We start from the raw sequence: 26,405 nt of genomic DNA on the forward strand, positions 1-26,405 counted from the left end.
GTTAGATCTTGCAGCCAGACTAGACTCCGTTCACTATTGCACAAACAGTAGAAAGAAAATCCTAAATGATAAAAGTTAAGACATCATTTTTGTTGTTGGCTGCATTCACTTAGAGAATTGAATTTCCCTTTGGATGACTTTTAGTGATCAAAATTTACCAAATGAAGAGTAAGAAATAAGAAGAATCCTGACTTTGTTCAGGAAGGCAGTAAAAGAACAATGGAAAGGATGCCTCAGACTGGGTTTTATAATATCATTCTGCATCCTGATTTTTCATTCAGGATTGTTTGAAAAATCTATCCATATTAGTAAATACGGATTTAATTCTTTTAACTGTTATGGACTAATTCCAGTGTGTGAATGAACCACGTTTTATTTATCCACAGCCCTTTCCCTTTCTATCATAAAGTCAGTCACGTCCATCTGGAACTTCACTATAAAAAAGAGCCAGGAATTTGTATATCCCTTCTTCCTATTCACTGGGACTTTGGGAAAATAAACAAGATAATAGCATGAAATGAATAAGATTCTTTAGTTATGAAGTGGTACAAACATTAAAACTAATTCTGTATTCATATACATTGTGTTTTACATTTGGAAAAAAAAAAAGATTCCTCAAGTATTCTTTTTTTCCTATTTAAATAGTGTAATCGCTGTCATCCATACGTGAAAGTGATGGGAATGTAAAATTAAATAATTGTGATTAGTGAGGACCTTAGGGCCATAAACTCAGCCCAAAAAAATACTGCTGAGACCCAAGGACAGTCATTTTGTGGCTCATAAATAGTAGTGTAAGCAGTTGAGTGGATAAGGTCCAGGATTCTCCTTGGTCCCTCGATGGACAGTAATGCTGCTTGGGCCAGAATTTTCCATCTTTCTTCTTGGAAAGATTGACTACAGGCCACTCAGTAAAGTGAACCTTGGAAATAAGACTTCTGTCTCACACCATTTATTCACAAAAGAGAGCTATAAAAATAAACACAAACCCAGAATCTAATGGAGATATGGCAACAAGCCTGAGGCAAATGCCATGCCTTCAGCCTCTCTTTTCATTCTCTTCTCACTTTTATTTAGCTTTAGGACAGAGCAAATGCATTCGTTATAGGCAGACATCTGGGTTTTCTGAGCTGGTTTCTCTAGAAAGTAGTTGAAAGAGATAAGAGTGAGTAACTTTGAAAAGAGCTGGCACTAAGATGACTGGGATGGGCATACAAAATAGTATTTCTGTGTGTGTTCACGCTCAATCACTTCAGCTGTGTCCAACTCTTTGCGACCCTATAGATTGTAGCCCGCCAGCCTCCTCTGTTCATTTTCCAGGCAAGAATACTGGAGTGGGTTGCCATTGCCTTCTCCAGGGAAGGCTTAGAAGAGTTTATCAAATGAGAATGACATGGCTGTATTTGTGTTTTAAAAGATGATCTGGATTGCTCTGTGGAAAATGAATGGAAGAGGCAAGAATAGACACAAGATTACCAAAGTGACTCAGGTGACAAACAACAGCCCTGTGGACAGGAATGGTAGAAGTTGAGATGGAAAAATAGGGATGAATTTAAGATATGAGCTGAAAGTAGAAAAGACAGGGATTTGACAACTTCAGCCTCGGAGCAGAGGGAGGAGCCAAAAAATAATTATCAGGTTTTGATCACCTTCAACAATGGCGGTGCCATTTACTGAGATGTGGAAGACTATGAGAGGAACAGGTTTGTGTTATGGCGGGGCTCATTTGAATTCCTAGATAGCTATTCATGTCATGGGGTCCAGCAGGGCAAAAGAAATACAAAACTCATGTTGATAATGTAGTTTGGAGTTGACAGCATAAACTTGGAATTTATCAGCAGATGAATGGTAGGAAACTGTGTGTCTAGTTTATTCTGTTAAGATAGAATAGCAGAGAGCCACGAGACAGTCTTGGGGGCTGAATATATTTAGTGTGTAAGAGAAAGGAGAAGAAGAAAAGCCAAGGGAAGGAATGGAGAAAGTGATCAGAGTAGGTGGGATATTGATCAGTGTTTAACATGAATCTGTCTAGCTTGCCTCTGATATGTACTTTCTCTTTCATGATAATTAAAGGGGGGGAAAAAACCTGTTTCTGAAACTATGTGTATAAAGCATTACCTGTGTATAGCTAATGCGTGAGTACTGTATGATATTTTGAAACTACCATGTAGGAATCTGAGCCTTTACAAATCATTGCTGGATTCCAGATCCAAGAACACTTACATTTCATGGCATGAGGAAAATGGGACATGTCCCTTTTCAAATAGTACTCACACTTATTTAATAATAAAATTAATAATAGTGTGGCCAACGCTTTTTTTAAATTCTTGCCTTAATCCCAGGGACGGGGGAGCCTGGTGGGCTGCCGTCTATGGGGGCGCACAGAGTCGGACACAACTGAAGCGACTTAGCAGCAGCAGCAGCAACTCCTATCCCAGTCTTCCTGCAAATGCAGTATGGTATCTGTTGGTGACGGTGTGTGCTGCCATCCCCAAACTCTTGTTTTCCAACTGTGTGTGGCTTCCAGCACTTAAATGAAATCTTATTTATTCACAGATGCCATTTTATAGAACTGTAAAAAAGGAAGCACATGGGCTTTGGTCGGGGAACATAGCTCCGGCATAGCCTTCCACTGTTTTTGCAATAGAATGCTACAGCTCCAGGCTCTCTGCCTTCTCTCTTGTAAGTCCAGAAAAGCTCATTCTGTGAAGAATACTTTGCAAATGTGAAAGTTACCAGCAGAGTATTTTGTACTATGTTTGTGAACAGACTTCCATTTGTAAGCCTAGAGTAGAAGTTTTGTTTCAGGGGCTTCGTTTCCATGTAGCGCCTTTAAAATAGGTATTGTTTTTACATGGTTAATTATGATTATTTACACTCCCACGTCATTCCCTATAGTAATAATCCTATAATTGCTTCTTTGGGATATTATTTGGTTTTAAAAAAATCGAAGAACAGCATGCATGAACTATTCTATGGTCATAAAACTATGGGGGAAGAAATGTAAAACTTTGAGTTTTGAAATGTAAACAGTTGCTGAGAACTACAGCCCTTGGAGGAATTTTCTCATTCTGCAGAGGCAACCCTTTTGACCACACCATGGAGGAGGAAGTATTTGCCTCTGAAACAGGACCAGGAAAGGGGCCTGTGGGTGGGAGAGACAGAGCAGTGCCCTGGGTAACTGATGATCTCTCAGAACATGAAGATACACTTACCCTGTTCTGTGTATCTCTCCTCAAAACAGCTAGAATACAAGCTGCAGCACAGTATCCCACTCTTCACCCAGTGGTGAGACTCAAATGCAAAGAATGGATTTTTATCTAGGGTCAGCTATTAAGGAAAGGCAGCAATCTCAGCGAATAGAACTGGCACCTAAGAAAATCCACAAGTAGGCAGAGCAGGTCTTCAGAGCATGTGCGCTCTATAATCTCAGAGAATTTCGAGAGGCCACCACTCCATAAAAAAGAATCCAGTAGAGAACATAGAAATGAACATTTTGGTTGATGGAATTTTTTTTTAAATCAGTAAATGCACACAGTGGAAGAATAGTCAGCACTGAAGAGCAATCAGTGAATTGAAAGAATCCAATCGAGGAATTTTTCTGGAGTATAACATAAAAAGAAATGTATAAAAATTATTTCATGGGGTAACAACTTAGCAACTGAACAACAGCAATGAAAAGTATGCATAAATGTTGGGATATGGAAATTATATTTAGAAATTGCATGTTTAATCTTACATCTATTTAATACAAGTTAAGAGAGGAAGAAATAATGTGAGATTACTCCCTAGAAATGAAGAAAGACATTGCATTTCTTTTTTTTTTTTTTTTACTGAAAGAGCTCTTCAGAGCAACAGAAGATAAATCCACACATATATTCGCAACCTTTGTTTTTATAATCAACCCTGAGAAACAAGGATTTAGAAAAATTCTAAGCGCTAAACAACAAACTTCTCAACAGCAACATTAGATACAAGAAAACAATGAAATAATACATTTAATTCTGAAGGAAAATACTTTTAAAGCTGCTGCTGCTAAGTCACTCTGCTGCTACTGCTAAGTCACTTCAGTCGTGTCTGACTCTGTGTGACCCCATAGACGGCAGCCCACCAGGCTCCCACGTCCCTGGGATTCTCCAGGCAAGAATACTGGAGTGGGTTTCCATTTCCTTCTCCAGTGCATGAAAGTGAAAAGTGAAAGTGAAGTTGCTCAGTCGCGTCCAACTCTTCTCGACCCCATGGACTGCAGCCCACCAGGCTCCTCCGTCGATGGGATTTTCCAGGCAAGAGTACTGGAGTGGGGTGCCATCGCCTTCACTCTACATTTAGCCAAACCATCGTCAAAGTGAAGGACAAAAGTAAATTTTTTGAGAGACACAGAGCCTCAGAACTTTACTCTTCATAAATCTACTCTTGAGGTTGCATTTCTTCAATAAGAAAATGAATCCAGGAAGAAGTGGAGTGGCAAGGGTATGATGAATAGATAGATTTGTAAAATGGTGGTTTCATATTAATTGTAAAAACATTTCTTTTTTGGTAATTTGAAAGTAAAATTTTAGATGATATCAACAGAGGATTTGGCATAGCATGTGGCCATCAAGTTTGGCAGGGGGAGAAAGGAAAAACAGGCCACTTTCATATTGTTCAGAGTTAGGGTGCAGAGCTATAATAAACTCTGAATACTCTTAGAATCACAGATACGTATATTATGGGTATTGAAATTTAAACATAGTCACCCATCAAAAAGTTAAAATTAATCAGTTTCAGACCAGTAAAGGAAAAATGAAAGTTTGATGAATTCAGCAAAAAAGTCAGGAAAGGCAGAAAAGGAAATAGCTAGAAAGTTTGGTAAATAAAAGTACAAAAATAAATATGACAGAGATCAATCCAAATACATCTGTACTCACAAGAATCATGAATGGGTCAACTCTACCCAGAGGCTGAAAACTCTAACCTGGGCAGTATAAAGGAAAAAGAAATGCCACATCTAAATATAAGAGAAGACAAAACAAAACTACCATTATTTGCATACACTGATTATCTTTTAGGAAATCAGTGCTGTTTGAACAGTTTCTAACTATCTCCAAAATAAGAGTCCTGCCCTACACAATTCCAGATGATTAAGGGACTAAATCTAAAAAGACAAAAGGCAAAATATATATAAGGAAATATAGGGCAGCTTTTTGACCTTGGGAGTGGCAAAGGTCTTTTTTTTAATTTAAAAGGCAAACGACATGAGGAAAATATTAATTTGACCTCTTCAGAATTAAATTGATAAATGAAAGGTATTGTAAACAAAGTCAAAAGGCAAGCAAAAGTATAAGAAAAAGTATTTCCAATATAAGTCATAAGGATTTGTACCAAAACCTGTGTGACTTGCAAAAACTGGAGTTCAAAGATATGAGTTACTGGCTATTAGGAGCATAACATGGTACTCTCTCTGTGGAGGACTGTTTGACAGTCTCAATTAAAATTAGAACCATGCATACCTGATAAGCAAGCAAGTCTTGTCTCTGTCTTAGAAAAATCTTGTACGTTTGCACAGGGACACTCAAAGTTTTAGAAGGATATACTGCAGACCAATAACAATAGTGGAATCTCAGAAAGTAACAAAAATAGAAGGGGTGGGGAGGGACTGAGGATGGGATGCAGGGGCTCTCAAAGAGAACTTTATCTTCAATGTTTAATATTTTTACAGGGAGAATGCTTAATACCTAAAGCAATTAAAAATTAATTTTTCAAAATCTTTAGGACTGGAAGTTTTCAGTTTAGCAGTATACAGAATTAAAAGCTCTCTAGTCACAGTTAAAAGAAAAAAGTAGCCTGTCTGTTAATACAAGGCTCCAGGTTGAGCCCAGTGTTTATGTAATCACAAATCTCTGTTATGGCACTCACTTGCTACAATGGGAAGAGTTTCTAGATGACGATGAAGTTTACATATGAGCTTCACATTGTGCTGATGGATTTGGGTTGGAAATTGTCTGCGTTTATCTTTAAGCATATCCATTTTAAATGTTTAAATATCTGCAATTTTTTTTTAACACCGACGTGGTTGTACTTTTATTATTTAGTCCACCATTTGAAATGTCGAAATCTTTACAAGTACATCAAAGGCAGATTATTCTTTCTAGTCCTGTTTCAAGTATGCAGAAAATGGTAGGTTATGCACTTTAATTTTTAACTTCATTATATAAATGGCATTAAACCAACCATAAAATAATTGCCAGTGATAACAGCATTGTTTCACTGAGCTTTTATTTGTGACCATGAGTCATTTTTCCCACTGCAAATGAGAAGTGGGTTTTTTTGTTGTTTTTTTTGCTTTGTTTTCTAAATTAGCTCCTAAGCACACAACTTTTGACCATATTTTTCTCCTGCTTTTGGAATTCTTTTTTTTTCTATCCATCATTATATTTCTTTAGAAAACTTCTTTAAATTTTTTTAAGGGAAGGAACAAAGCGAGCAAAGAAACAGATGTGTCCCATATAAAATATGCAATAAATCTTGTCCCACAAATTCTTTGCTCTGAACTTTCTGACAGAAACTGTCAAATATCCACTTTAATTCAGGTATAAAATGTTCACTCCGTGTCATGGCGCCAGCCGCCATATGCCAGAATAAAGTTAGTGACCAGCCATAAAAACAGCAGCATAAGCACCTTTGAAACGGGACAAGTCATCGTGGGTGAGAACGACCCTTATAAATCCATGGGGAATTAATCTCGGCTTTGCTACTATCCTGCTGCGCATTTACAATGAGCTTCCACTCCCACACAGCAGAAGTAGTAATACTTTTAAAAGGAGAGAGAGAATAAGAGAGCCGTGTGCCTACCTAATGAGCTCGTGGGAGGGAAGAAGGGGGTTCATGGATCAGAAAGCAATAGCTTTTCCTCCCCCTCTGATGGGCCCTGGAATCCCCTTAAAAAGGGCAGATCGCAGCCTCAGTGGAACATGTGGGGCTCTTCTTCAGCTTGCATTGCCTGGCTTCCCAGCTCATGTGAAACCAATCTCCGCTGAACGCAATCACAAGAAATGACTTCAGCTTCATAAATCATTGTTATCATCCCACAGGAGGAGGTAATGCCATGGTTTTTCTCCAGTAAAACATTTCAAGCCTCTGGTTTCATCATCTCTCTCTCTCTTTTTTCCCCTTTTTTCCTCCTGTCATGAGATGAGCTTTGTGCCAGTGGCATGCCTAGTTTCAGACTAAGGCAGACAGTGACACTTCTTCAACTGACCAGATATTTGAACATTCCCCTTCTCTCAATGTTCAGGGAGACCCCTTACTTAAGGGGTGTGTGTGTATGTGTGTGTATGTCTCTTCATATGCTAAGAGGCCTCTCGCTTGCTTCCAAGCATATACTGACTCTCAATATTTTTTCCTATTGAGGATATTTTCTTTATCCTGTATTTTCTAAATACAGAATAGGAATATTAGGTTTAAGTACAGTGGACAGAAATTTTAACTTACTTTGCAGCATTTGACATAATTTTAATACTTGTGGCCATCTAAAACATTTCTCTAATGAGCTACAAAAAGGGGAAGACAAAAGGGTAAAGCAATAGATTATTTCCAAGTTGAATCAAAAGATAAGAATTTGCTTTAATTGTACTTGGTAATATTCTAATAGTGCTTCATAAACCAAGCATTTTTCTCCTACACTATCTTATGTAAGAGATACTGTAAGAAAATTATCTTGAAATGTTGTCTTGGGTTTCTAGAAATTTATTTGGTTTAATAGGGTCCATACCTGCTTTGGAATAGAGACTTGTTTTTTAACAATTAATTTCAATAATCACAAATTATCTGTAAAAATGTTCATTTAAAAATTACCTATGTTTTGACACATTAAATGGAAGAGCAAGCAATTAAACTGTATATTCAATACGATCTCAACTATATAAAAAAGCACAAATGAGTAAATGTGATCATAAATATATACATTTATGGAAAATAAATGAATATCAGTAATATCTCGCTTAGAGAAAGTCTTACGTACTATTCTTTTTTTTTTTCCCTCAAATGTTCTACAGTGAGGATTTATTAATTTAAAATCTCAGGAAAATATAAAGATTTGTCTAAAAATGAGGGAAAGAAATTGTTATTCAACAATAACAATAACAGTTATTGTTGAACGATGACTCCAGGGGAACCACTTGGAATTCTGCTAACCTCACCCATCAGCACTTTCACCTCAGCAGCCTTATAAGTGCTGTTGCTGCTGCTAAGTCACTTCAGTCGTGTCCGACTCTCTGCGACCCCATAGACGGCAGCCCACTAGGCTCCTCTGTCCCTGGGATTCTCTAGGCAAGAATACTGGAGTGGGTTGCCATTTCCTTCTCGAATGCATGAAAGTGAAAAGTGAAAGTGAAGTCACTCAGTCGTGCCTGACTCTTAGCAACCCCATGGACAGGAACCCACCAGGCTCCTCCGTCCATGGGATTTTCCAGGCAAGAGTACTGGAGTGTGGTGCCATTGCCTTCTCCGTATAAGTGCTATGGTCAGTCTTAAAACCAAACCTCATTTCTTTGTTTGCTTCTACTGACTCAGGCTTCCCTGGTGGCTCAATGATAAAGAATCCACCTGCCAACACAGGAGACACGGGTTTGATCCCTGGGTTGGGAAAATCCCCTGGAGAAGGAAATGGAAACCCACTCCAGCATTCTTGCCTGGCAGATCCCATGGACAGAGGAGCCTGTTGGGCTGCAAAAGAATTGGACGTGACGTAGCGACTAAGCGACAACACACTGACCTTGATAGTCATCACTTGTGCTAATGGTCCTTCTGTATAACTTTTATAGGTAGAACAAATTAAATGTGCTTTAATATGAAAACATATCTTCTACAGTATCTTTTTAGGGAATCCTAGTTCTCCAAGTATTTCCTCTTAGAAATATCTCTCCGCAAACAGACTGTTGCTTCTCTTCCCTGCACCTGTATTCTTGGTAATGTCACAACTGTTGAAGTTATGGTAGTTCTTGGCTACCATTTCTAGTGGGTCAGTTTATATCCCCAGCTAGGACAAATTCTTGACCACATGATAACAAAGTAGATAAGAAAGTATTTTAATGTTTAAAGCAATAAAAGTTATCAGGGAAGTGAGCCTTTTTTCAGCTAATGTGGCCCTGTGAATGAGACTCCCTAGTATACTCAGCTTTGCCAAGGTTCTAAAAGAAGACCAGCTCAAGAGTAACAATGGGTGCTTTGTGGTGATTACTGGACATTCTGGTGGTCTATTCATGTTCATAACTAAACATCTAAGCATTTATTTTTCTAGAGGGAGAACTTCTATTCTTTAACAAACATCCCTTTTTTGCCATTAAGAGGTCAGAGGTTCCATATAAATAAATCTAGACAAAGAGAAAATTTCTTTTGTAAAGTTATGGGTACCATGTTATATTTTAGCTGATAATATGAGTATGGATTTTTTTCCCTCTCTTTGTTTTTGAATACTTAAGATCAGTCTTAAGCTGTTAAGCTCCCTGACTATGCATAACAGTTTTTTATCTGAATTTTAGTCTTTAAAATATGATTAAAACCACTCTTTATAGTGGATATATTTTTGGACAGTTCATAAAAATATGTAGGATGGTTACTTTATAGAGAAGGTAAAATTTCACATGTGTGTATGTGTGTACAGGGAGGGAGGTGGGAGGGGGGTTCAGGATGGAGAACACGTGTATGCCCGTGGCAGATTCATGTTGATGTATGGCAAAACCAATACAATATTGTAAAGTGATTAGCCTCCAATTAAAATAAATAAATTTATTAAAAAATATATATATATAAAAATGACTTTAATGTAGGTGACTATACATTTAAATTTAACCTATTCACTCAAATGCTTCTTTTCCAGTTATGACTTATTTCTCTCATTTCCCGCTCTGTAGTGATACAACAGTTTTATAGCTTTTAAGCAGGAACCTATAAGGAATAACAGTGTGAAATAGTGGAAAAGAAACTGTGATAAGGGAGCAAATTGTTTCTTTTTATCCCCCAAACCATCTGTAAGACCTTAGGCAAGTCACTTACTTTCAATGTGTCATGCTTCCAAATAGAATCTATTGTTACCATATCTGATTGTATTAAGTGATGCAAATTGTTTTTTAAAAAATTTTTAAAAAGGAAAAACAAAAGACCTATCAACCAGAGAGGCAGAAATAGCAACTGTAATATTACTTTCTGATATTTTTGCTAGATATGTATTTCTGTGATATGTATTTTAATATAATTTTAGTCATACATATTTACTGCTTTATATTCTGAATTTCTTGTAACCATGTCATAGCTTTTTTCCATGATATCCTTTGAAAGCATGATTTTGGTGTTTGAATCTAACCCCTTTGCTTCAGATCTTAGGGAACTTATTGTGGGTAATACAAATGTCACTAAAGGAAAAACAGGATGTTTAACTATTCAGACAAGTCTGTTGGGAACCCAAGAAAAGTTGAACAACCAAGTGTCATTTGGACAAATCATTGTTGTGGTGGTGATAGAAATGGTTGTAATAACTGTCATTTCCCAAGCTAATATGCCAGGTGCAATGGCTAAGTATCTTACAAACATCTCATTTAATTATTACAACCACCTAATATAGGTCCTATTATTACCTCCATTTATAGATTAGAAAACTCATTCATATCCAAGTTAAACAATTTGCCCATGACTAACAGCTCATAAGTAATAGAACAATGTGAAGCTTTGGCTCCAGTATTATCCACAGTATAGAACCCACCTGATACATGAAGAGGTTTAATGATAAATGAAAATCCCTTGGAGCACACTGAATATGCCTCAGTGAATATTCATCATTATGACCATCATCATTGCTACCACCAGTCCATTGTATTAAACTGCTTCCTCAGCAGCTAATCAGCCAGGGGATTAACTGTCCTTGGACCCCACTAGCTGTGGTTGGTGGGCTGATGAGATCACAGTCCTGTACACTATTTGCATACAATCCAATTTTATTTTTATTCATTATCCTCTTGTTTTAACTTAGCTCACTTTTAAACTATAGCATGAGAGGCTTACATGAATTTCTTAGGTTTCTCGTTGCTCCAGGGTTCTTAAGTGTAAAGTTTCATTTTATCCAGTGTACAGATGGGCAAGCTGAAGTACCAAGAATCAAGCGATGACTTTTAAGTACATAGATAGTTATCAAAGGAAGTTACAGGCTAGCCGAAGAAGCCAATTGATGAACTGTTTCCCGATTTGTTAATGTGGGCTTAAAGAAAGATTTGTTGAAAACCAAGTGTGAAAATTCTATGAAATAAACAAATAAATGAGGCCCTTGCTTTTGAGCACAATACTTTTAAATCAGGAAGAAAATGAGCTTGGAGCCTGTTCCCGTTTTGCTCACAAATCTGCTTACAAATTCAAACTAGCATCTGCTTTTCTAGTCATTCTCCTTCTCACCAGTGAATGGAGCCAAAAAGTTATTGATTTGTTAACACTAAGCTTATAGTCTCAAGTGCTAAGCATTTTAACTACAAAGTTAAACACAGACACACACAGTCCATGTCTTCACAAAATTATGCATCTTTCAGTCAGTTCAGTTCAGTCGCTCAGTCATGTCTCTTTGTGATTCCGTGGACTGCAGCACGCCAGGCCTCCTTGTCCATCACCAACTCCCGGAGTTTACTCAAACTCATGTCCGTTGAGTCAGTGATGCCATCCAACCATCTCATCCTCTGTTGTCCCCTTCTCCTCCTGCCTTCAATCTTTCCCAGCATCAGGGTCTTTTCCAATGAGTCAATTCTTCGCATCAGGTCACCAAAGTATTGGAGTTTCAGCTTCAACATCAGTCCTTTCAGTGAATGTTCAGGACTGATTTCCTCTAGGATGGACTGGTTGGATCTCCTTGCAGTCCAAGGGACTCTCAAGAGTCTTCTCCAACACCACAGTTCAAAAGCATCAATTCTTCAGCACTCAGCGTTCTTCATAGTCCAACTCTCACATCCATACATGACTACTGGAAAAACGGTAGCTTTGACTAGACAGACCTTTGTTGGCAAAGTAATGTCTCTGCTTTTGAATAGGCATCTTTAAGCTAGTGCTAATACAAAGATGGGACAAAGTTGAAAGATCTTCTTCCAATATTAGTACACCTGCATTTTGTCACCAGATAGTTATTAAAGGCTTGAAACTCTGGACCCCAGTGTCTTTGAAATATCACCAAGGGTCTTGATGAAACAAAACAAAAGAGGGACAGCCTCTTTTACAAAGCTAACATCTTTGGAATTCCTAATAGTTCCTAAATGATAATTCATTTAGTGTCTGCTCCCCAAGTGATGAGCCCACAGAAGGAGTTCACTATTCCTCCATAACCCCTAAAAAAATCCTAAAGCATTGTAGAAGGCCTGAGCCTTCCCATTGAGAATGAAATGGTAGCGAGATAAGGTAGATACTGTGGGAAACAGTTTTCATTCCAATCCCAGAGAAAGGCAATGCCAAAGAATGCTCAAACTACCACACAATTGCACTCATCTCACACGCTAGTAAAGTAATGCTCAAAATTCTCCAAGCCAGGCTTCAGCAATATGTGAACCGTGAACTTCCTGATGTTCAAGCTGGTTTTAGAAAAGGCAGAGGAACCAGAGATCAAATTGCCAACATCCGCTGGATCATGGAAAAAGCAAGAGAGTTCCAGAAAAACATCTATTTCTGCTTTCTTGACTATGCCAAAGCCTTTGACTGTGTGGATCACAATAAACTGTGGAAAATTCTGAAACAGATGGGAATACCAGACTACCTGATCTGCCTCTTGAGAAATTTGTATGCAGGTCAGGAAGCAATAGTTAGAACTGGGCATGGAACAACAGATTGTTTCCAAATAGGAAAAGGAGTATGTCAAGGCTGTATATTGTCACCCTGTTTATTTAACTTATATGCAGAGTACATCATGAGAAACGCTGGACTGGAAGAAACACAAGCTGGAATCAAGATTGCCAGGAGAAATCTCAATAACCTCAGATATGCAGATGACACCACCCTTATGGCAGAAAATGAAGAGGAACTCAAAAGCCTCCTGATGAAAGTGAAAGTGGAGAGTGAAAAAGTTGGCTTAAAGCTCAACATTCAGAAAACGAAGATCATGGCATCCGGTCCCATCACTTCATGGGAAATAGATGGGGAAACAGGGGAAACAGTGTCAGACTTTATTTTTCTGGGCTCCAAAATCACTGCAGATGGTGACTGCAGCCATGAAATTAAAAGACGCTTACTCCTTGGAAGGAAAGTTATGACCAACCTAGATAGCATATTCAAAAGCAGAGACATTCCTTTGCCAACAAAGGTTCGTCTAGTCAAGGCTACGGTTTTTCCTGTGGTCATGTATGGATGTGAGAGTTGGACTGTGAAGAAGGCTGAGCGCCGAAGAATTGATGCTTTTGAACTGTGGTGTTGGAGAAGACTCTTGAGAGTCCCTTGGACTGCAAGGAGATCCAACCAGTCCATTCTGAAGGAGATCAGCCCTGGGATTTCTTTGGAAGGAATGATGCTAAAGCTGAAACTCCAGTACTTTGGCCACCTCATGTGAAGAGTTGACTCATTGGAAAAGACTCTGATGCTGGGAGGGATTGGGGGCAGGAGGAGAAGGGGACGACAGAGGATGAGATGGCTGGATGGCATCACTGATTCGATGAACGTGAGTCTGATTGAACTCCGGGAGTTGGTGATGGACAGGGAGGCCTGGCGTGCTGCGATTCATGGGGTTGCAGAGTCGGACACGACTGAGCGACTGATCTGATCTGATCTGATCTGATCTAATGGGAAACAGGATTTATGTATAATTATTTTCTTAGATAAGAATCATATTATATACATGGTTAAGTATCCATGAAAAAATAAGAACAACAAAAAAAATCCTTACAATAGACTCGTCACTTCTTTTAATGTTGATAAGTTAAAGGTATTGTATGGTCCCAGAAGATGAGATAACACGGAGAATTTCAGGTCATGTTGAGAATGCAACCACCTGTCTCCCATTAATGTTAATGAGCCTCTCACAGATCATTCTAAAATTTTACCCCATGGTCTGTTTTAAAATATCAAGAGTCAGGAAATTTAGAGTGAAAGCTAAAATTTCATCTTGGCACTTCCTCTCTGATGTATATATTCCTATGGAAAATGTACAATACAGTGCAGCCCCAATATACCTTGGTATTTGAAAATTCTGGAGAAAAACATTGCCTACCATCTTGGGAAGCAGCAGGGGGCACTGGAAAGTATATTGGATTATGAATCAAGAGACTTGGATTCTGCCACTATCAACGTGACCCAGGAAAGTAACTTTATCAACTCAGGTATCCATTTTCTCACTTCTATAAAATTAAATTGTTGGAGTAGGTTATATCTAGGTTGTAGGTGATACTGTCTTATCAACTTTCTCAAGTAATTGCATCTGCATCACACTGAAACAAAAAAATTGCTGTGTACAGATAGTTTACAGTCTTGAGGGACTTCACTAGACTACAGAGAAGTAGAGGAAAAAAGATAGTAGAATATTAGCAGCTAATTAAATGGTTGCCTTTAAAAATAACAAGCAGAATTCCTTCTAAAGTCTAAAGTTGAGTATTGTGTCAATATTGTGAGTGGTGAAAGTCTTACCTATTGGGGCAAAATCTCATCTAAGATGGATATATATTGAAAAAAAATATCATAAAGCTTTCACAGGGAGTTGACTCATGAATTGTGGATAAATTTATTTCATTTAGATCTCGGTGATACTCATAATCTGATTAATTCCTAGAATTGTAAATGGATAAAATGTTTACTATCACAATAGTTACTAGAGAAAAAAAACATACATAATCTGATGAACACTTAGATTTACATTGTGGTTTTTGTGGTCTGTTAAACTGTACTCATCACCAATACAAATAATTATTAGAGTCATCATAGAATATAAAATAGTAGTATAATTCTTATATAACCAGGGAGATTTTTCTAATTCAAATTCTTACTCCAGTATGATATTTTATGAGGTATTTGAATATTATATTGCCTGGGTTTAGAAATATTAAAATGTAAATGACTTAAAATCATGAGTCATCTGTAATCTTGATTTCATCAAGACTGTCTCTTTTCCAACCATTGATGAGAGAATTAAGCCCTATTGACCTAAAAAGGCACCATTGTGTGTAATGAATTTGCATATCCCTATGCCACCACCACATTCATCTAGAACATTTTCCTGATGTGCACAAGAGATGAGGGGTGGGGAGAGACTGAGAAAATAGCTTCCCAAATCATTTTCTACGTTCTGCAGTTCAAATGAAGAACCTTGGTTGAGAAAGGGCCCAGGTACCCGAGGAGTTACATGAAAGCCCTATTCTGCTTTCTTTGTCCCCCATAAAGATATTCAGATTTAGTTGTAAAGGCAACTGAAAATGGCAGATCAAAATGATGAAGAAGATGAGATCTGGCAAGTCTAATTGAACACAAGAGGATCCCAGCTCAAACATAAGCCTGAGGGTTAGACGAGATGATTTTTCACACTCCTTTTATCTGGGTCCCTTTGATTTTATGACTCTCCAGACCTCTTCAATGCCTTCTTTTCCAGTGTGTTTTACTTGGTACTTTCATCAAAAGCCTGAATTTCCTAGTCAGCTTTAGCCTTAGACAGGTGACCTAGAAATCAAATTATACCCATATATTGAGAACCTTCATACCATGCCTTTGCACAGCTCATACCAGATTACACAGAAAATATTCTAAATGATCTCTTAGGCACTTCAACTTTACCAACCAACAGGACCTTTGCAAATGTAAACTGTGACAGCCCAAAAATGATTCTTTTAGTTTAATCACAGCCAAGAAAACTAATAAAATAGGAAGACTAAATGGGAGGATATCATCCTCTGTGAGCAAGCATGCCAAAAGAAAAAATGTAAGGCTAAGACCTCTCCATAACTCAGTGATTCTATATATTTATATTTTCCCCTCTCTCATAAATGTTAAGAAGTTATCCCTCTTTTCCAGTGTCAATGTGCTGTTGCTGTCTCTGTGGGTGAAAGCATTCTTTTCTCCTAGAAAGTACATGATGGGCTGATTTTCTAAGAAATGAAAAATGACTGCTGTGCTCACGTCAGATGGATACCACATGAAGTGGAGTGCGGTCCCTTTGTTTCTTTATTAGCATCACCAGCTCCTCTATTTGTAGAGCTGTAATAAAAACAGCTTCTTTACTGTGTGTCCTGTTGGTTTATACCAACCATGTCAGGTCCATAAACCATGGTATATTAAAGTGTAATAGACTGTGTAAAGAATACCAAGGAAGATATTCCAACCTCTATCCCTTTCCCTCAGTTCACAGTTTACTGCCTCCCAGATGGGCATCCATAAATATGACTTAATTATGTTTGGCATAAAACTCCCACTTTCTTTGAAGAGTGCCCTCCTCCTTTTGCCACTTTTAGTGCATGAATGCAACCCTCTTGAGGATAAAACTTTGGATATTTCAGTTATCTAGATGATGAATGTTCTTAGTCTATTTTTGGAAGTGTCATTTTCTTTATAAAAACTTTACATTTTTTTGTAATTACTATACTCAAAAAATTCAGTCCAATATAAATGAAACTCAAAGAGTTAATGTTTTTTGTGCCTGTGATGTATCAATCTAAATAATGGATCAGTCTAAAACAGGATTTAACAGGATGATAAATAGTCCTCTCTTACCCTTTGATTCTATGGCAGTCTTCTCTTTTGCTGCAAAAAGAAAATGGAAGATTTGAAATTGCTGTGCCAGGGAATGGCATGTGGTCCCGCAGTGGGGAGACAGTGAGCAGAGAGTGTATTCTGTTCGCATGGGTTCCTTGCTCTCAGATAAGTGGAGTACCTCCTAGGTAGTTGAGAGAAACACTATGAAATAGCTTAGGTCACTGTCCTGAAGAAGCACAGAGTCTGAGAGAGTATGCAGACTGCCAACCAAGGACCCCAGTACCGTGACCCACGTATGTGAACACAGTGCTGTTAGAGCTCCACAGAAAGAGCGTTCACCACTCCATGGAGGAGAGGCCCACTTGGAGGGCTTCACAGTCAAGGTCATTTTAAAGCTTGGTTTTTGAAGAGAGAAAAAGATTCTTATAGTGGGCATGTTTGGGAGGGAGAAAGGCAGGATAAGGAGGCATTCAAATCAGAGGAAACAGTTTTCCCAGCACTACTAATTGAAGAGTCTATCTTTTCTCCATTGTATGTTCTTGCCTTCTTTGTCATAGATTAATTGACCATAAGTGCGTGAGTTTATTTCTGGGCTCTCAATCCAGTTCCATTGATCTTTGTAGACTCAGAGATCAGTATGTGCCAATATCATACTATTGTGTGTATCATAGTATTGTCTGAAGTCAGAAAGCATGATTCCTTCAGCTCTGTTCTTCCTTCTCAAGATTATTTTGGCTGTTTGGGGCCTTTTTTATTTCCATACAAATTTTAAAATTATTTGTTCTAGTGCTGTGGAAAATACCCTTCATATTTTGATAGGGATTGCATTAAATCTGTAGATTACCTTCAATAGTATGTTCATTTTAACAATATTCTTTCAGTTCAAGAACATGGTATATCTTTCCCCATCTGTTTGTGTCATCTTCAGTTTCTTTCCTCATGTCTTACAGTTTTCAGAGTACATATCTTTACACCTTTGGGTAGGTTTATTCCTAGATATTTTATTATTTTAGATGTGATTGTAAATTAGAATTATTTCCTTAACTTCTCTTACTAATAGCTATATATAAAAGAATGAAATTAGTACATTTTCTCTCACCATATTAAAAAATAATCTTAAAATGGATTAAAGACTAAATGTAAGACCAGAAACCATAAAACTCCTAGGTAGAACTTTTTTAAATATAAATCACAGCAATGTTTTTTGATCTGTCTCCCAAAGCAAAGGAAATAAAAGCAAAATTTAAAAATAGGACCTCATTAAACTTTACAGCTTTTGTACAGCAAAGCAGACCATCAACAACAAAAAACGGCAGCATCAGCTTTGTGAGTAAAGTGGGGAATGTGGGTTTGATCTCTGGGTTTAGAGGATCCCCTGGAGTGGGACATGGCACCCCACTTCCCACTCACTCCAGTATTCACACCTGGAAAATGCCATGGGCCGAGGAGCCTGGTGGGCTGTAGTCCATGGGGCTGCAAAGAGTTGGACGTGACTAAGCACCTAAGCACACCTGATCTGATGTGAAAATGACATCAAGGAAAATTAACATCTACTGAGAATGGTTGTTAACGTTCTCAAGCGAAAAAACACTTTGCTTGAAATTGTGTACTATTCATCCCAATGTCAAAGAGCTGGAGTGGTGACTGCTAGCATTTGCTTCTAGCCAATCAGCAATAAATAGCCGCCATCCACGGGTGCCTGGCGTGTGTTAGTCACTGTTCATCTCTCACATTCAGTGTGTCCAATACTCGCAACCACCTTGCAAGATCTTATCATTCTAATTTTATGAGCAAGGTTCAGTGCAGTCAGCTGACTTCCCCAAGGTCTCTTGATTAATAAGTGGCAGAGCAGAAATTCAAGCCAAGTCCACCTAACACAAAGCCCAAGCGCTCTCCACTCTACCACACCTGTACTTAACTTGGTCAAGCAGCCATCCAGCTGGAAGCTTGGATCCCCAGCAGCCTCTGCATGGCATTGAGTCATTGAAGATCTGACTGCAATGATTCTGATTCAACCAAGAACTGTGCTTTTTTCATGTAGCCCTCATAACTGTGTGGGAGGTAGGAGGTAGGTCATTATTTCTAGAGGAGGAATCTGGAATACAGGATATGTGCATCTTGTCCATGACATTGCATGGCAATGCTGGGCTTGAAACTTGGCCTTTAAGTAGCTTGAGTTCTGATTTGCATTCCTTGGGCCCGCAACCAGTGAATAGAAAGGATCATTTCTGCTTCAGTTGGTCGACCACAGTACTTATGAATTTCAGAATCGTTATCGTGGGGCAACTTTATGAAAACTAATGAAACAATGGCCACCCAATGAACCAGGAAACAAAATGCCAAGGCATTAAGTATTTACACAAACACAAATGGCCTTTATTCAGTAAAGGCTGCACTAAATAAAATCCACAAAATTATCTCTTAAATAAAAAACTTCCAAAGAAGCTGTGTTGCTTTCTCTCTGGGACATAGAGTTACATAAGAAATAAATATCATTCTTTAAGGGAGAAAATTAAAACATAAGAAAAGCAACACAGTTCTATCTGTGATAGAGAAATTATAGGATGCTGTAGGCAGGTCACCAAGCAAAAACCACTACACTCTCTCCTGGCCCCTCCATTAAATTACCATCATCACAGTGTATACCTGGTCTTGATAAGGAACTTTGGAAGACAGAATTGATGGTAAGCAAAATATCTCATTTTCAGTACTCTGGTTTGTTTTTCTTATTGCTTTTATTATCTTAAGTTGTGAGACTGTTACCATTCTAAGCAGTTGTTTTAGTCCCTTGATTTGAAAAATAATTTGTTGAGACAATGAGACAACTTTTTGCAAAAGCAAAGAAAAGAGAAAAAAGGCAGGTCAGGGATGCCTGTTATTTCTCTACCTCCCCTAGTGCTGTATCTGACAGTGTCTCCAAACTTAAACTCTTCTGGAAGCCTACCCACCTTCCTCTTAGCTACATGCATTCATGCATGCTCAGTCATGTCCGACTCTTTGTGACTCCATGGACTGTAGCCCACAAAGCTCCTTTGTCCGTGGGATTTTCCAGGCTAGAATACTGGAGTGGGTTGCCATTTCCTACAGGGGATCTTCCTGACCCAGGGATCAAACCTGCATCTCCTGAATTGGCAGGTGAATTCTTTACCACTGAGCCACCAGGGAAACCCCCTCTCCCATATCTACTACCAAATTAAACTGAAAAAGAAGCATACTTATGCTCTATCCATGGAATTGTACAATAGAAAACAAAGGAAATTCCGCACCTGGATTCAGGACCACTGCTCGTCTTATTTGTAGGATAAGGACAGTTTCTGTCTAAGATGTGCCATCTTCAATTTAAACTTTGTCTCTCCCTTTTTGTGTGGGGTACCTCTGTGGCATGCTGTGGCTGCCTGCTAAGTTGCTTCAGTTGTGTCCAACTCTGTGCGACCCCAGAGACGGCAGCCCACCAGACTCCCCCATCCCTGGGATTCTTCAGGCAAGAACACTGGAGTGGGTTGCCATTTCCTTCTCCAATGCATGAAAGTGAAAAGTGAAAGTGAAGTTGCTCAGTCGTGTCTGACTCCTAGTGACCCCATGGACTGCAGCCTACCAGGCTTCTCTGTCCATGGGATTTCCCAGGCAAGAACACTGGAGTGGGTTGCCATTTGCTTCTCCAATGCATGGAAGTGAAAAGTGAAAGTGAAGTCGCTCAGTCGTGTCTGACTCCCAGCGACCCCAGGGACTGCAGCCTACCAGGCTTCTCTGTCCATGGGATTTTCCAGGCAAGAGTACTGGAGTGAGTTGCCATTGCCTTCTCCTGGGTAATGTTATTTTTGTTTTACTCAGAACATTGAGGACTTAAAATGTATAATGACATGGTTGGAAATTTCACACATTGTGGCAGGAGAAATACTTTAGGCTGGTGGAACTTCAGGGTCACACAGGGAAGTGGCTGCCTTTTCTGTCTGAACAGTGGCCCTTGACTTAAGAAAGCTTGAGATCTCTAGGTTCTTCTACTTTTCTTGAAGGCTCTCATCCCCACAACCCTCAGAGGTTCTGCAGTATGCATTGCCACTTAGCAATACCTCTTTTTACATTTGGATACTGGTTTCCCCCCCCCCCCAAATAACTATATTCATAGAGTTCTTGCACAGTCTTCAACTCATGCTTAATTCAGTTTGGGAAGGGTATTTCTCGTGACTCAGTTTATATGCAGCAATGGGGTTGACCACAGTCTACTTAGCACAAAGTGGAAGTAGCCAGTTAGAAACAGCTAGTGACAGAGAATAGTACCCGTAAGCTCCAGGAAGATCACTCAGGCCTCAAAGGAATTTTCCCCCTTATTTGATCATGTACATAATTAATAATCACTGGATAAGAACAAACCACTAGTAGATTTCATATTTGGGGGAACTTGGTAGCGTAGGAGAGATGCAAGCCACTTCTCTGTGTCTGATTGGCTAAGAACTCAAATAATTCACAGAGATTCCTGCTTGAAGAACTAGAGAAATCATAGCACAAAAAAATGGCAATGACTGTGACTTTACCTAAAATGATGTAGCTATCTAAATCATTTTAATGTAAAAAGATTTTGTTGAAATTTACTGAACTTAGAGCCACTAGTATCCAGTTTTAGCCTGACATTCTTCTTTAGCCTGTGTTCATATTTTGAATATAAAGTCTCATGTTCAGGAAACTTAGTATCTGTCTATTTAAGCAACTATTGTCAAGTATATACATTTTTAGCTAAAGTAATTTATTTAACATGTAGACACTTTTCCATGTTTAGGGCCAGATGAAGGGGCTGCTCTCCTGAAGCTTACATTCAATGTTGTGTAATAAATGAGTAAATGGATAGTCTGTCGGGTAGATAGAGGCTCTAAGGAAAAGAGGCGGGGCATGCGTGGCAAAGGATAATGTTTAATGTGGCAGGATCAGAGAAGGTGATATTTGAGCTGAGACCTAATGCAGAGAGGGAGCCAGTCACACAGGGGCTGCGGGCAGTGTCCTCCAGGGAGGAGGGAAAGGCAGGTGCAGTGGTCCCCAGTCCACACACTCAGTGTGCTCCTTCAGCGATCCTGCCAGCTAGGCTGGAAAGAAACAAGCGTGAGAAGGAGGAGATGACATCATAGGGAAGCCAGGGGGCAGGCTGGCAGGACCTTTGGGCCATTGTAAAGGCTTCAGAGGCTTTGTCAGAAGAGATGGCAAGCTGTTTTGGTCAGGGAAATAAATTAATAAATTTACATTGATTAAGTGAATAATGATGAGATGCTAATAATACCTGTCCTGTCATTTATCAGGCATATCTTAGGTGCTAAGGGCTTTACATGTATTATCTCATTTAATCTTTATCACATCTGTGTGATGATAGTCTCTGTGGCTATGCTCATGGTACAGATCAGGACATAACTACACAGTTCATCATGAGTGACTTGTCCAGTCACACAGGTAGTAAATGGCAGAGCTAGGCTTATTAAATAGCCTAGCTATTTAATATCCTTTGAAATATCTTAGCTATTAAAATCTTTTAATATCCTTTTAAATATCCTAGCTTTTAAGATCCTTTAATACCTTTCATGAGGTATCACAACATAGCTCGTTATGATTGATTTTCTTTTCTCATTCATTTTAACATCATAAGCATTAAATAAAATTCTTTTTCAAGTTGAAGTATAGTTGATTTACAATGTTGTTAGTCTCTGCTCTACATCATAGTGATTCAGGTATACATACGTATACATTCTTTTTTTTTATTCTTTTCCATTATGTCATCACAGGATATTGAATATAGTTCCCGAGGCTACATAGTAGAATCTTCTTATTTATTCATTCTGTTGTATATATACTAGTTTGCATCTGCTAACCCCAATCAAGATTGCCAGGAGAAACAATCAATAACCTCAGATACACAGATGACACCACCATTATGGCAGAAAGCGAAGAAGAACTAAAGAGCCTCTTGATGAAAGTGAAAGAGGAGAGTGAAAAAGTTGGCTTAAAACCCAACATTCAGAAAGCTAAGATCATGGCATCCAGTCCCATCACTTCATGGCAAATAGATGGGGAAACAATGGAAACAGTGACAGACTTTATTTTTGGGGGCTCCAAAATCACAGCAGATGGTGACTGCAGCCATGAAATTAAAAGACCCTTGCTCCTTGGAAGAAAAGCTATGACCAACCTAGACAGCATATTAAAAAGCAGAGACATTAGTTTACCGACAAAAGTTTATCTAGTCAAAACTATGGTTTTTCCAGTGGTCATGTATGGATGTGAGAGTTGGACTATAAAGAAAGCTGAGTGTGAAAGAATTGGTGCTTTTGAACTGTGGTGTTGGAGAAGACTCTTGAAGAGTCCCTTGGACTGCAAGGAGATCAAACCAGTCCATCCTAAAGGAAATCAGTCCTGAATATTCATTGGGAGTACTGATGCTGAAGATGAAACTTCAATCCTTTGGCTTTCTAATGTGAAGAATTGACTCATTGGAAAAGACCCTGATGCTGGGAAAGATTGAAGGCAGGAGGAGAAGGGGATGACAGAGGATGAGATGGTTGGATGGCATCACAGACTCAATGGACATGAGTTTGAGCAAGCTCTGGGAATTGGTGATGGACAGGGAAGCCTGGTGTGCTGCAGTTCATGGGGTCACAAAGAGTCAGACATGACTGAGCAACTGAACTGAACCCCAAACTCACCCTCCACTGTCCTCATCCCCAGCTCCCCCTTGGCAACCACATCTATTCTGTATGTCTATGAATCTGTTTCTGTTTCATAGATAAGTTCATTTGTGTCACATTTTAGATTCCACATATAAGTGATACCATATGATGTTTGTCTTTCTCTGAGTTACTTAGTATGATAATCTCTAGATCCATCCATGTTGCTGAAAATGGCGTTATTTCATTCCTTTTTATGGCTGAGTAGTATTCCATTGTAAATATGTACCATATCTTCTTCATGCATTCATCTGTGAATGGACGTTTGTTTCCACGCTCTGGCTACTGTGAATAGTGCTGCTATGAACACAGAGATGCATGTATCTTTTTGAATTATAGTTTTGTGTGGATACATGCCCGTGAGTGGGATTGCTGGATCACATGGCAACTCTGTTTTTAGTTTTTTGAGGAACCTCTGTACAGTTTTCCATAGTGGCTGCACCAACTTATAGTTCCACCAACAGTGCAGAAGGGTTCCCTTTTCTCCACACCCTTCTAGCACTTGTTATGTTTAGACTTTTTAATGAAGACCATTCTGACCAGTGTCAGGTAGTTTTGATCTTTGATCTCGTGGCAGTTTTGATCTTTTCACGTGCCTGTTGGCCATCTGTATGTCTTCTTTGTAGAAATGTCTGTTTAGGTCTTCTTCACTTTTTTAATCAGGTTACTTGTTTTGTGTTGCTGAATTGTATGAACTCTTTGTATATTTTGGAAATGAAGCTCTTGTTGGTCACATCTTCTGCAAACATTCTCTCCAATTTCATAGGTTGTCTTTTCATTTTCTTTATAGTTTCCTTTGCTATGCAAAAAAGCTTGCCAGTTAGATTAGGTCCTATTTGTTTCTTTTTGCTTTTATTTTTATTGCTTTGGGAGGCTGACCTAAGAAAACACTGGTACAGTTTATGGCAGAGAATGTTTGGCCTGTGTTCTCCCCTAGGAATTTTATGGTATCATGTCTTATATTTAAGTCTTTAAGCCATTTTGAGTTTATTTTTGTGCATGGTGTGAAGGTGTGTTCTAACTTCATTGATTTATATGCAGCTGTCCAATTTTCCCAACACCACTTGCTAAAGAGACTTCCTGTCCATTGTATACTCTCGCCCCCTTTGTCACAGACTAATTGACCATAGGTAAATGGGTTTATTTCAGCCTCTCTATTCTGTTCCATTGATATGTCTGCTTTTGTGCCAGTACCATGCTGTTTCGATTACCATAGCTTTGTAGTAGTGACTGAAGTCTGGGAGCGTTATGCCTCCTGCTTTGTTCTTTTTCCTCAGGATTACTTTGGCAATTCTGGGTCTTTTAAAGTCCCGTATAAATTTTAAGATTATTTATTCTAGCTCTGTGAAAAATGTCATGGGAAATTTGATAGGGACCATGTTAAATGTGTAGATTGCTTTTGGTAGTATGGCCATTTAACAATATTAATTCTTCCAATCCAAGAGTATGGCATATCTAAATGAAAGAAATCTTAAGGCTCGTCGAGATTGTCTTGATGATTTTTCTAGACATATTTAAAGTGTTACGACTTGTATTATTATATATGACAGTATTATCTTCTGATTAAAGAGAAAATATATAAAAGAGCCACTCCAAAATGAAACCTCCCAGTTTCCCTGTGGCCCTTCAGAACATGGGTTCTTTTATATATAAATACAAGAGGTTTTGGTTGGTTATCCATTTTATTTTATTTTTTTAATTTTATTTTATAACACCAAGAACATTTTGTACTGGGGTATAGCCAGTTAACAATGTGATAGTTTCGGGTGAACAGTGAAGGGACTCAGCCATACATATACATATACATATGTATATCCATTCTCCCGCAAACCCCCCTCCATCCAGGCTGGCACATAACATTGAGCAGAGTTCCGTGTGCTATACAACAGTTTTTTGTTGGTTGTCCATTTTAAATATAGGAGTATGTATGTGACCTTCCCAAAAGTTCTTAATCTGTAAATTCAGAATTCTATCTCAGTATCATTTATTTCTTTAGTAATCATAAGTATTTTTTTCCAATGCATTTAAAACATTATTCTAAGAAAAGAGACCATAGGCGTCCTTAGACCATGGGTATAGAGACAGCGTATGCAATGATTCCAGTGAATCCCTTTGAATTTGAGCAGAACTGCTACAAATGGTACTGAGTTTATGTTGTTTTGAGGGAGTGGGGTTGCTGAGCACATACCAAAGGGTCACAAAGAGGCCAGCTGTAGCTTGGATGACCACATGTTCCAATCTGGCCAAGGTCATTCCACTTTAAGCCTTTGTTCAGCATAATTAACAATATCACCCCTTTCAAAAGTATTCCAGAAAGAAAAATGCATTGTATTTACGGTCGCCATTAGCCGTAGCTGTTAACAAGAAAGCAGGACAGTGGACAGAGAGAATTGACTACAATCACCAGGACATGTCGCAGGGGCTGCCAACCCCTGAATTTGGACTTATTTTGATAATAACTGGATGTAATCGAAGTCAGATTACACAAAGGATATATGATGGAAGAAAATGCTGTTCTAATTCATAATTAATTCTCTTTCACAGCCAAAAAGGAACATAAAATGGAAGAAGGTCACTTGGAGAATGCACAGAAAAGGTAAGCAGCTCTGACTGGCCTCGAGCCTCTCTTTGACCATCTGTTCTTTTTTTATTATTATCAAGAACATTCACACTGCTATGCAACCGTCAACTCCAAGGGCAGACTCTGTACTCACTAAACCATAACTCCCCCATTCTCTCCTTCTTTCAGCCTGGCAATTACCATCCTACTTCCTGTCTCTGTGACTTTGACTTCTCTAGGTACCTCATGTAAGCGCAATCCTACAGAACTTTTCCTTTTATGACTGGCTGATTTCACTTAGCATAATGAATGATAAGCCATTCTTTCGACTGCCTCCCCGCCACCCCTCCCCTCCCCGCCCCCCATGAAGACTGTGCATCCAGGAGCAGTTGGAGTCTAAGGAGAGCTGGAGTGAAAAACTCCAGGAATAGCCCTTGGGAATAGTTTTCCTCGAGAATCAGGGAATCTTCCAGAAGTGACCCACC

At 38.8% G+C, this 26,405-nt stretch overlaps 1 protein-coding gene across 7 annotated transcripts in view; it reads left to right on the forward strand.

The window, feature by feature from the left end:
• FMN1 (formin 1) overlaps window positions 1-26,405 on the forward strand; it is a 502,692-nt gene that overhangs the window by 434,190 nt on the left and 42,097 nt on the right. For all 7 annotated transcript variants that reach the window (XR_009739072.1, XM_061430672.1, XM_061430670.1 and 4 more), the window contains one exon: window positions 25,905-25,956. Coding sequence is in view for 6 of the 7 variants with exons in the window: in XM_061430672.1 (XP_061286656.1) it covers window positions 25,905-25,956 (52 nt within the window). In the remaining variant the exon portion in view is untranslated. The remainder of the gene's footprint in view (window positions 1-25,904; window positions 25,957-26,405) is intronic.

Source organism: Bos javanicus, chromosome 10, assembly GCF_032452875.1.
Source record: "Bos javanicus breed banteng chromosome 10, ARS-OSU_banteng_1.0, whole genome shotgun sequence".
NCBI lineage: Eukaryota > Metazoa > Chordata > Mammalia > Artiodactyla > Bovidae > Bos > Bos javanicus.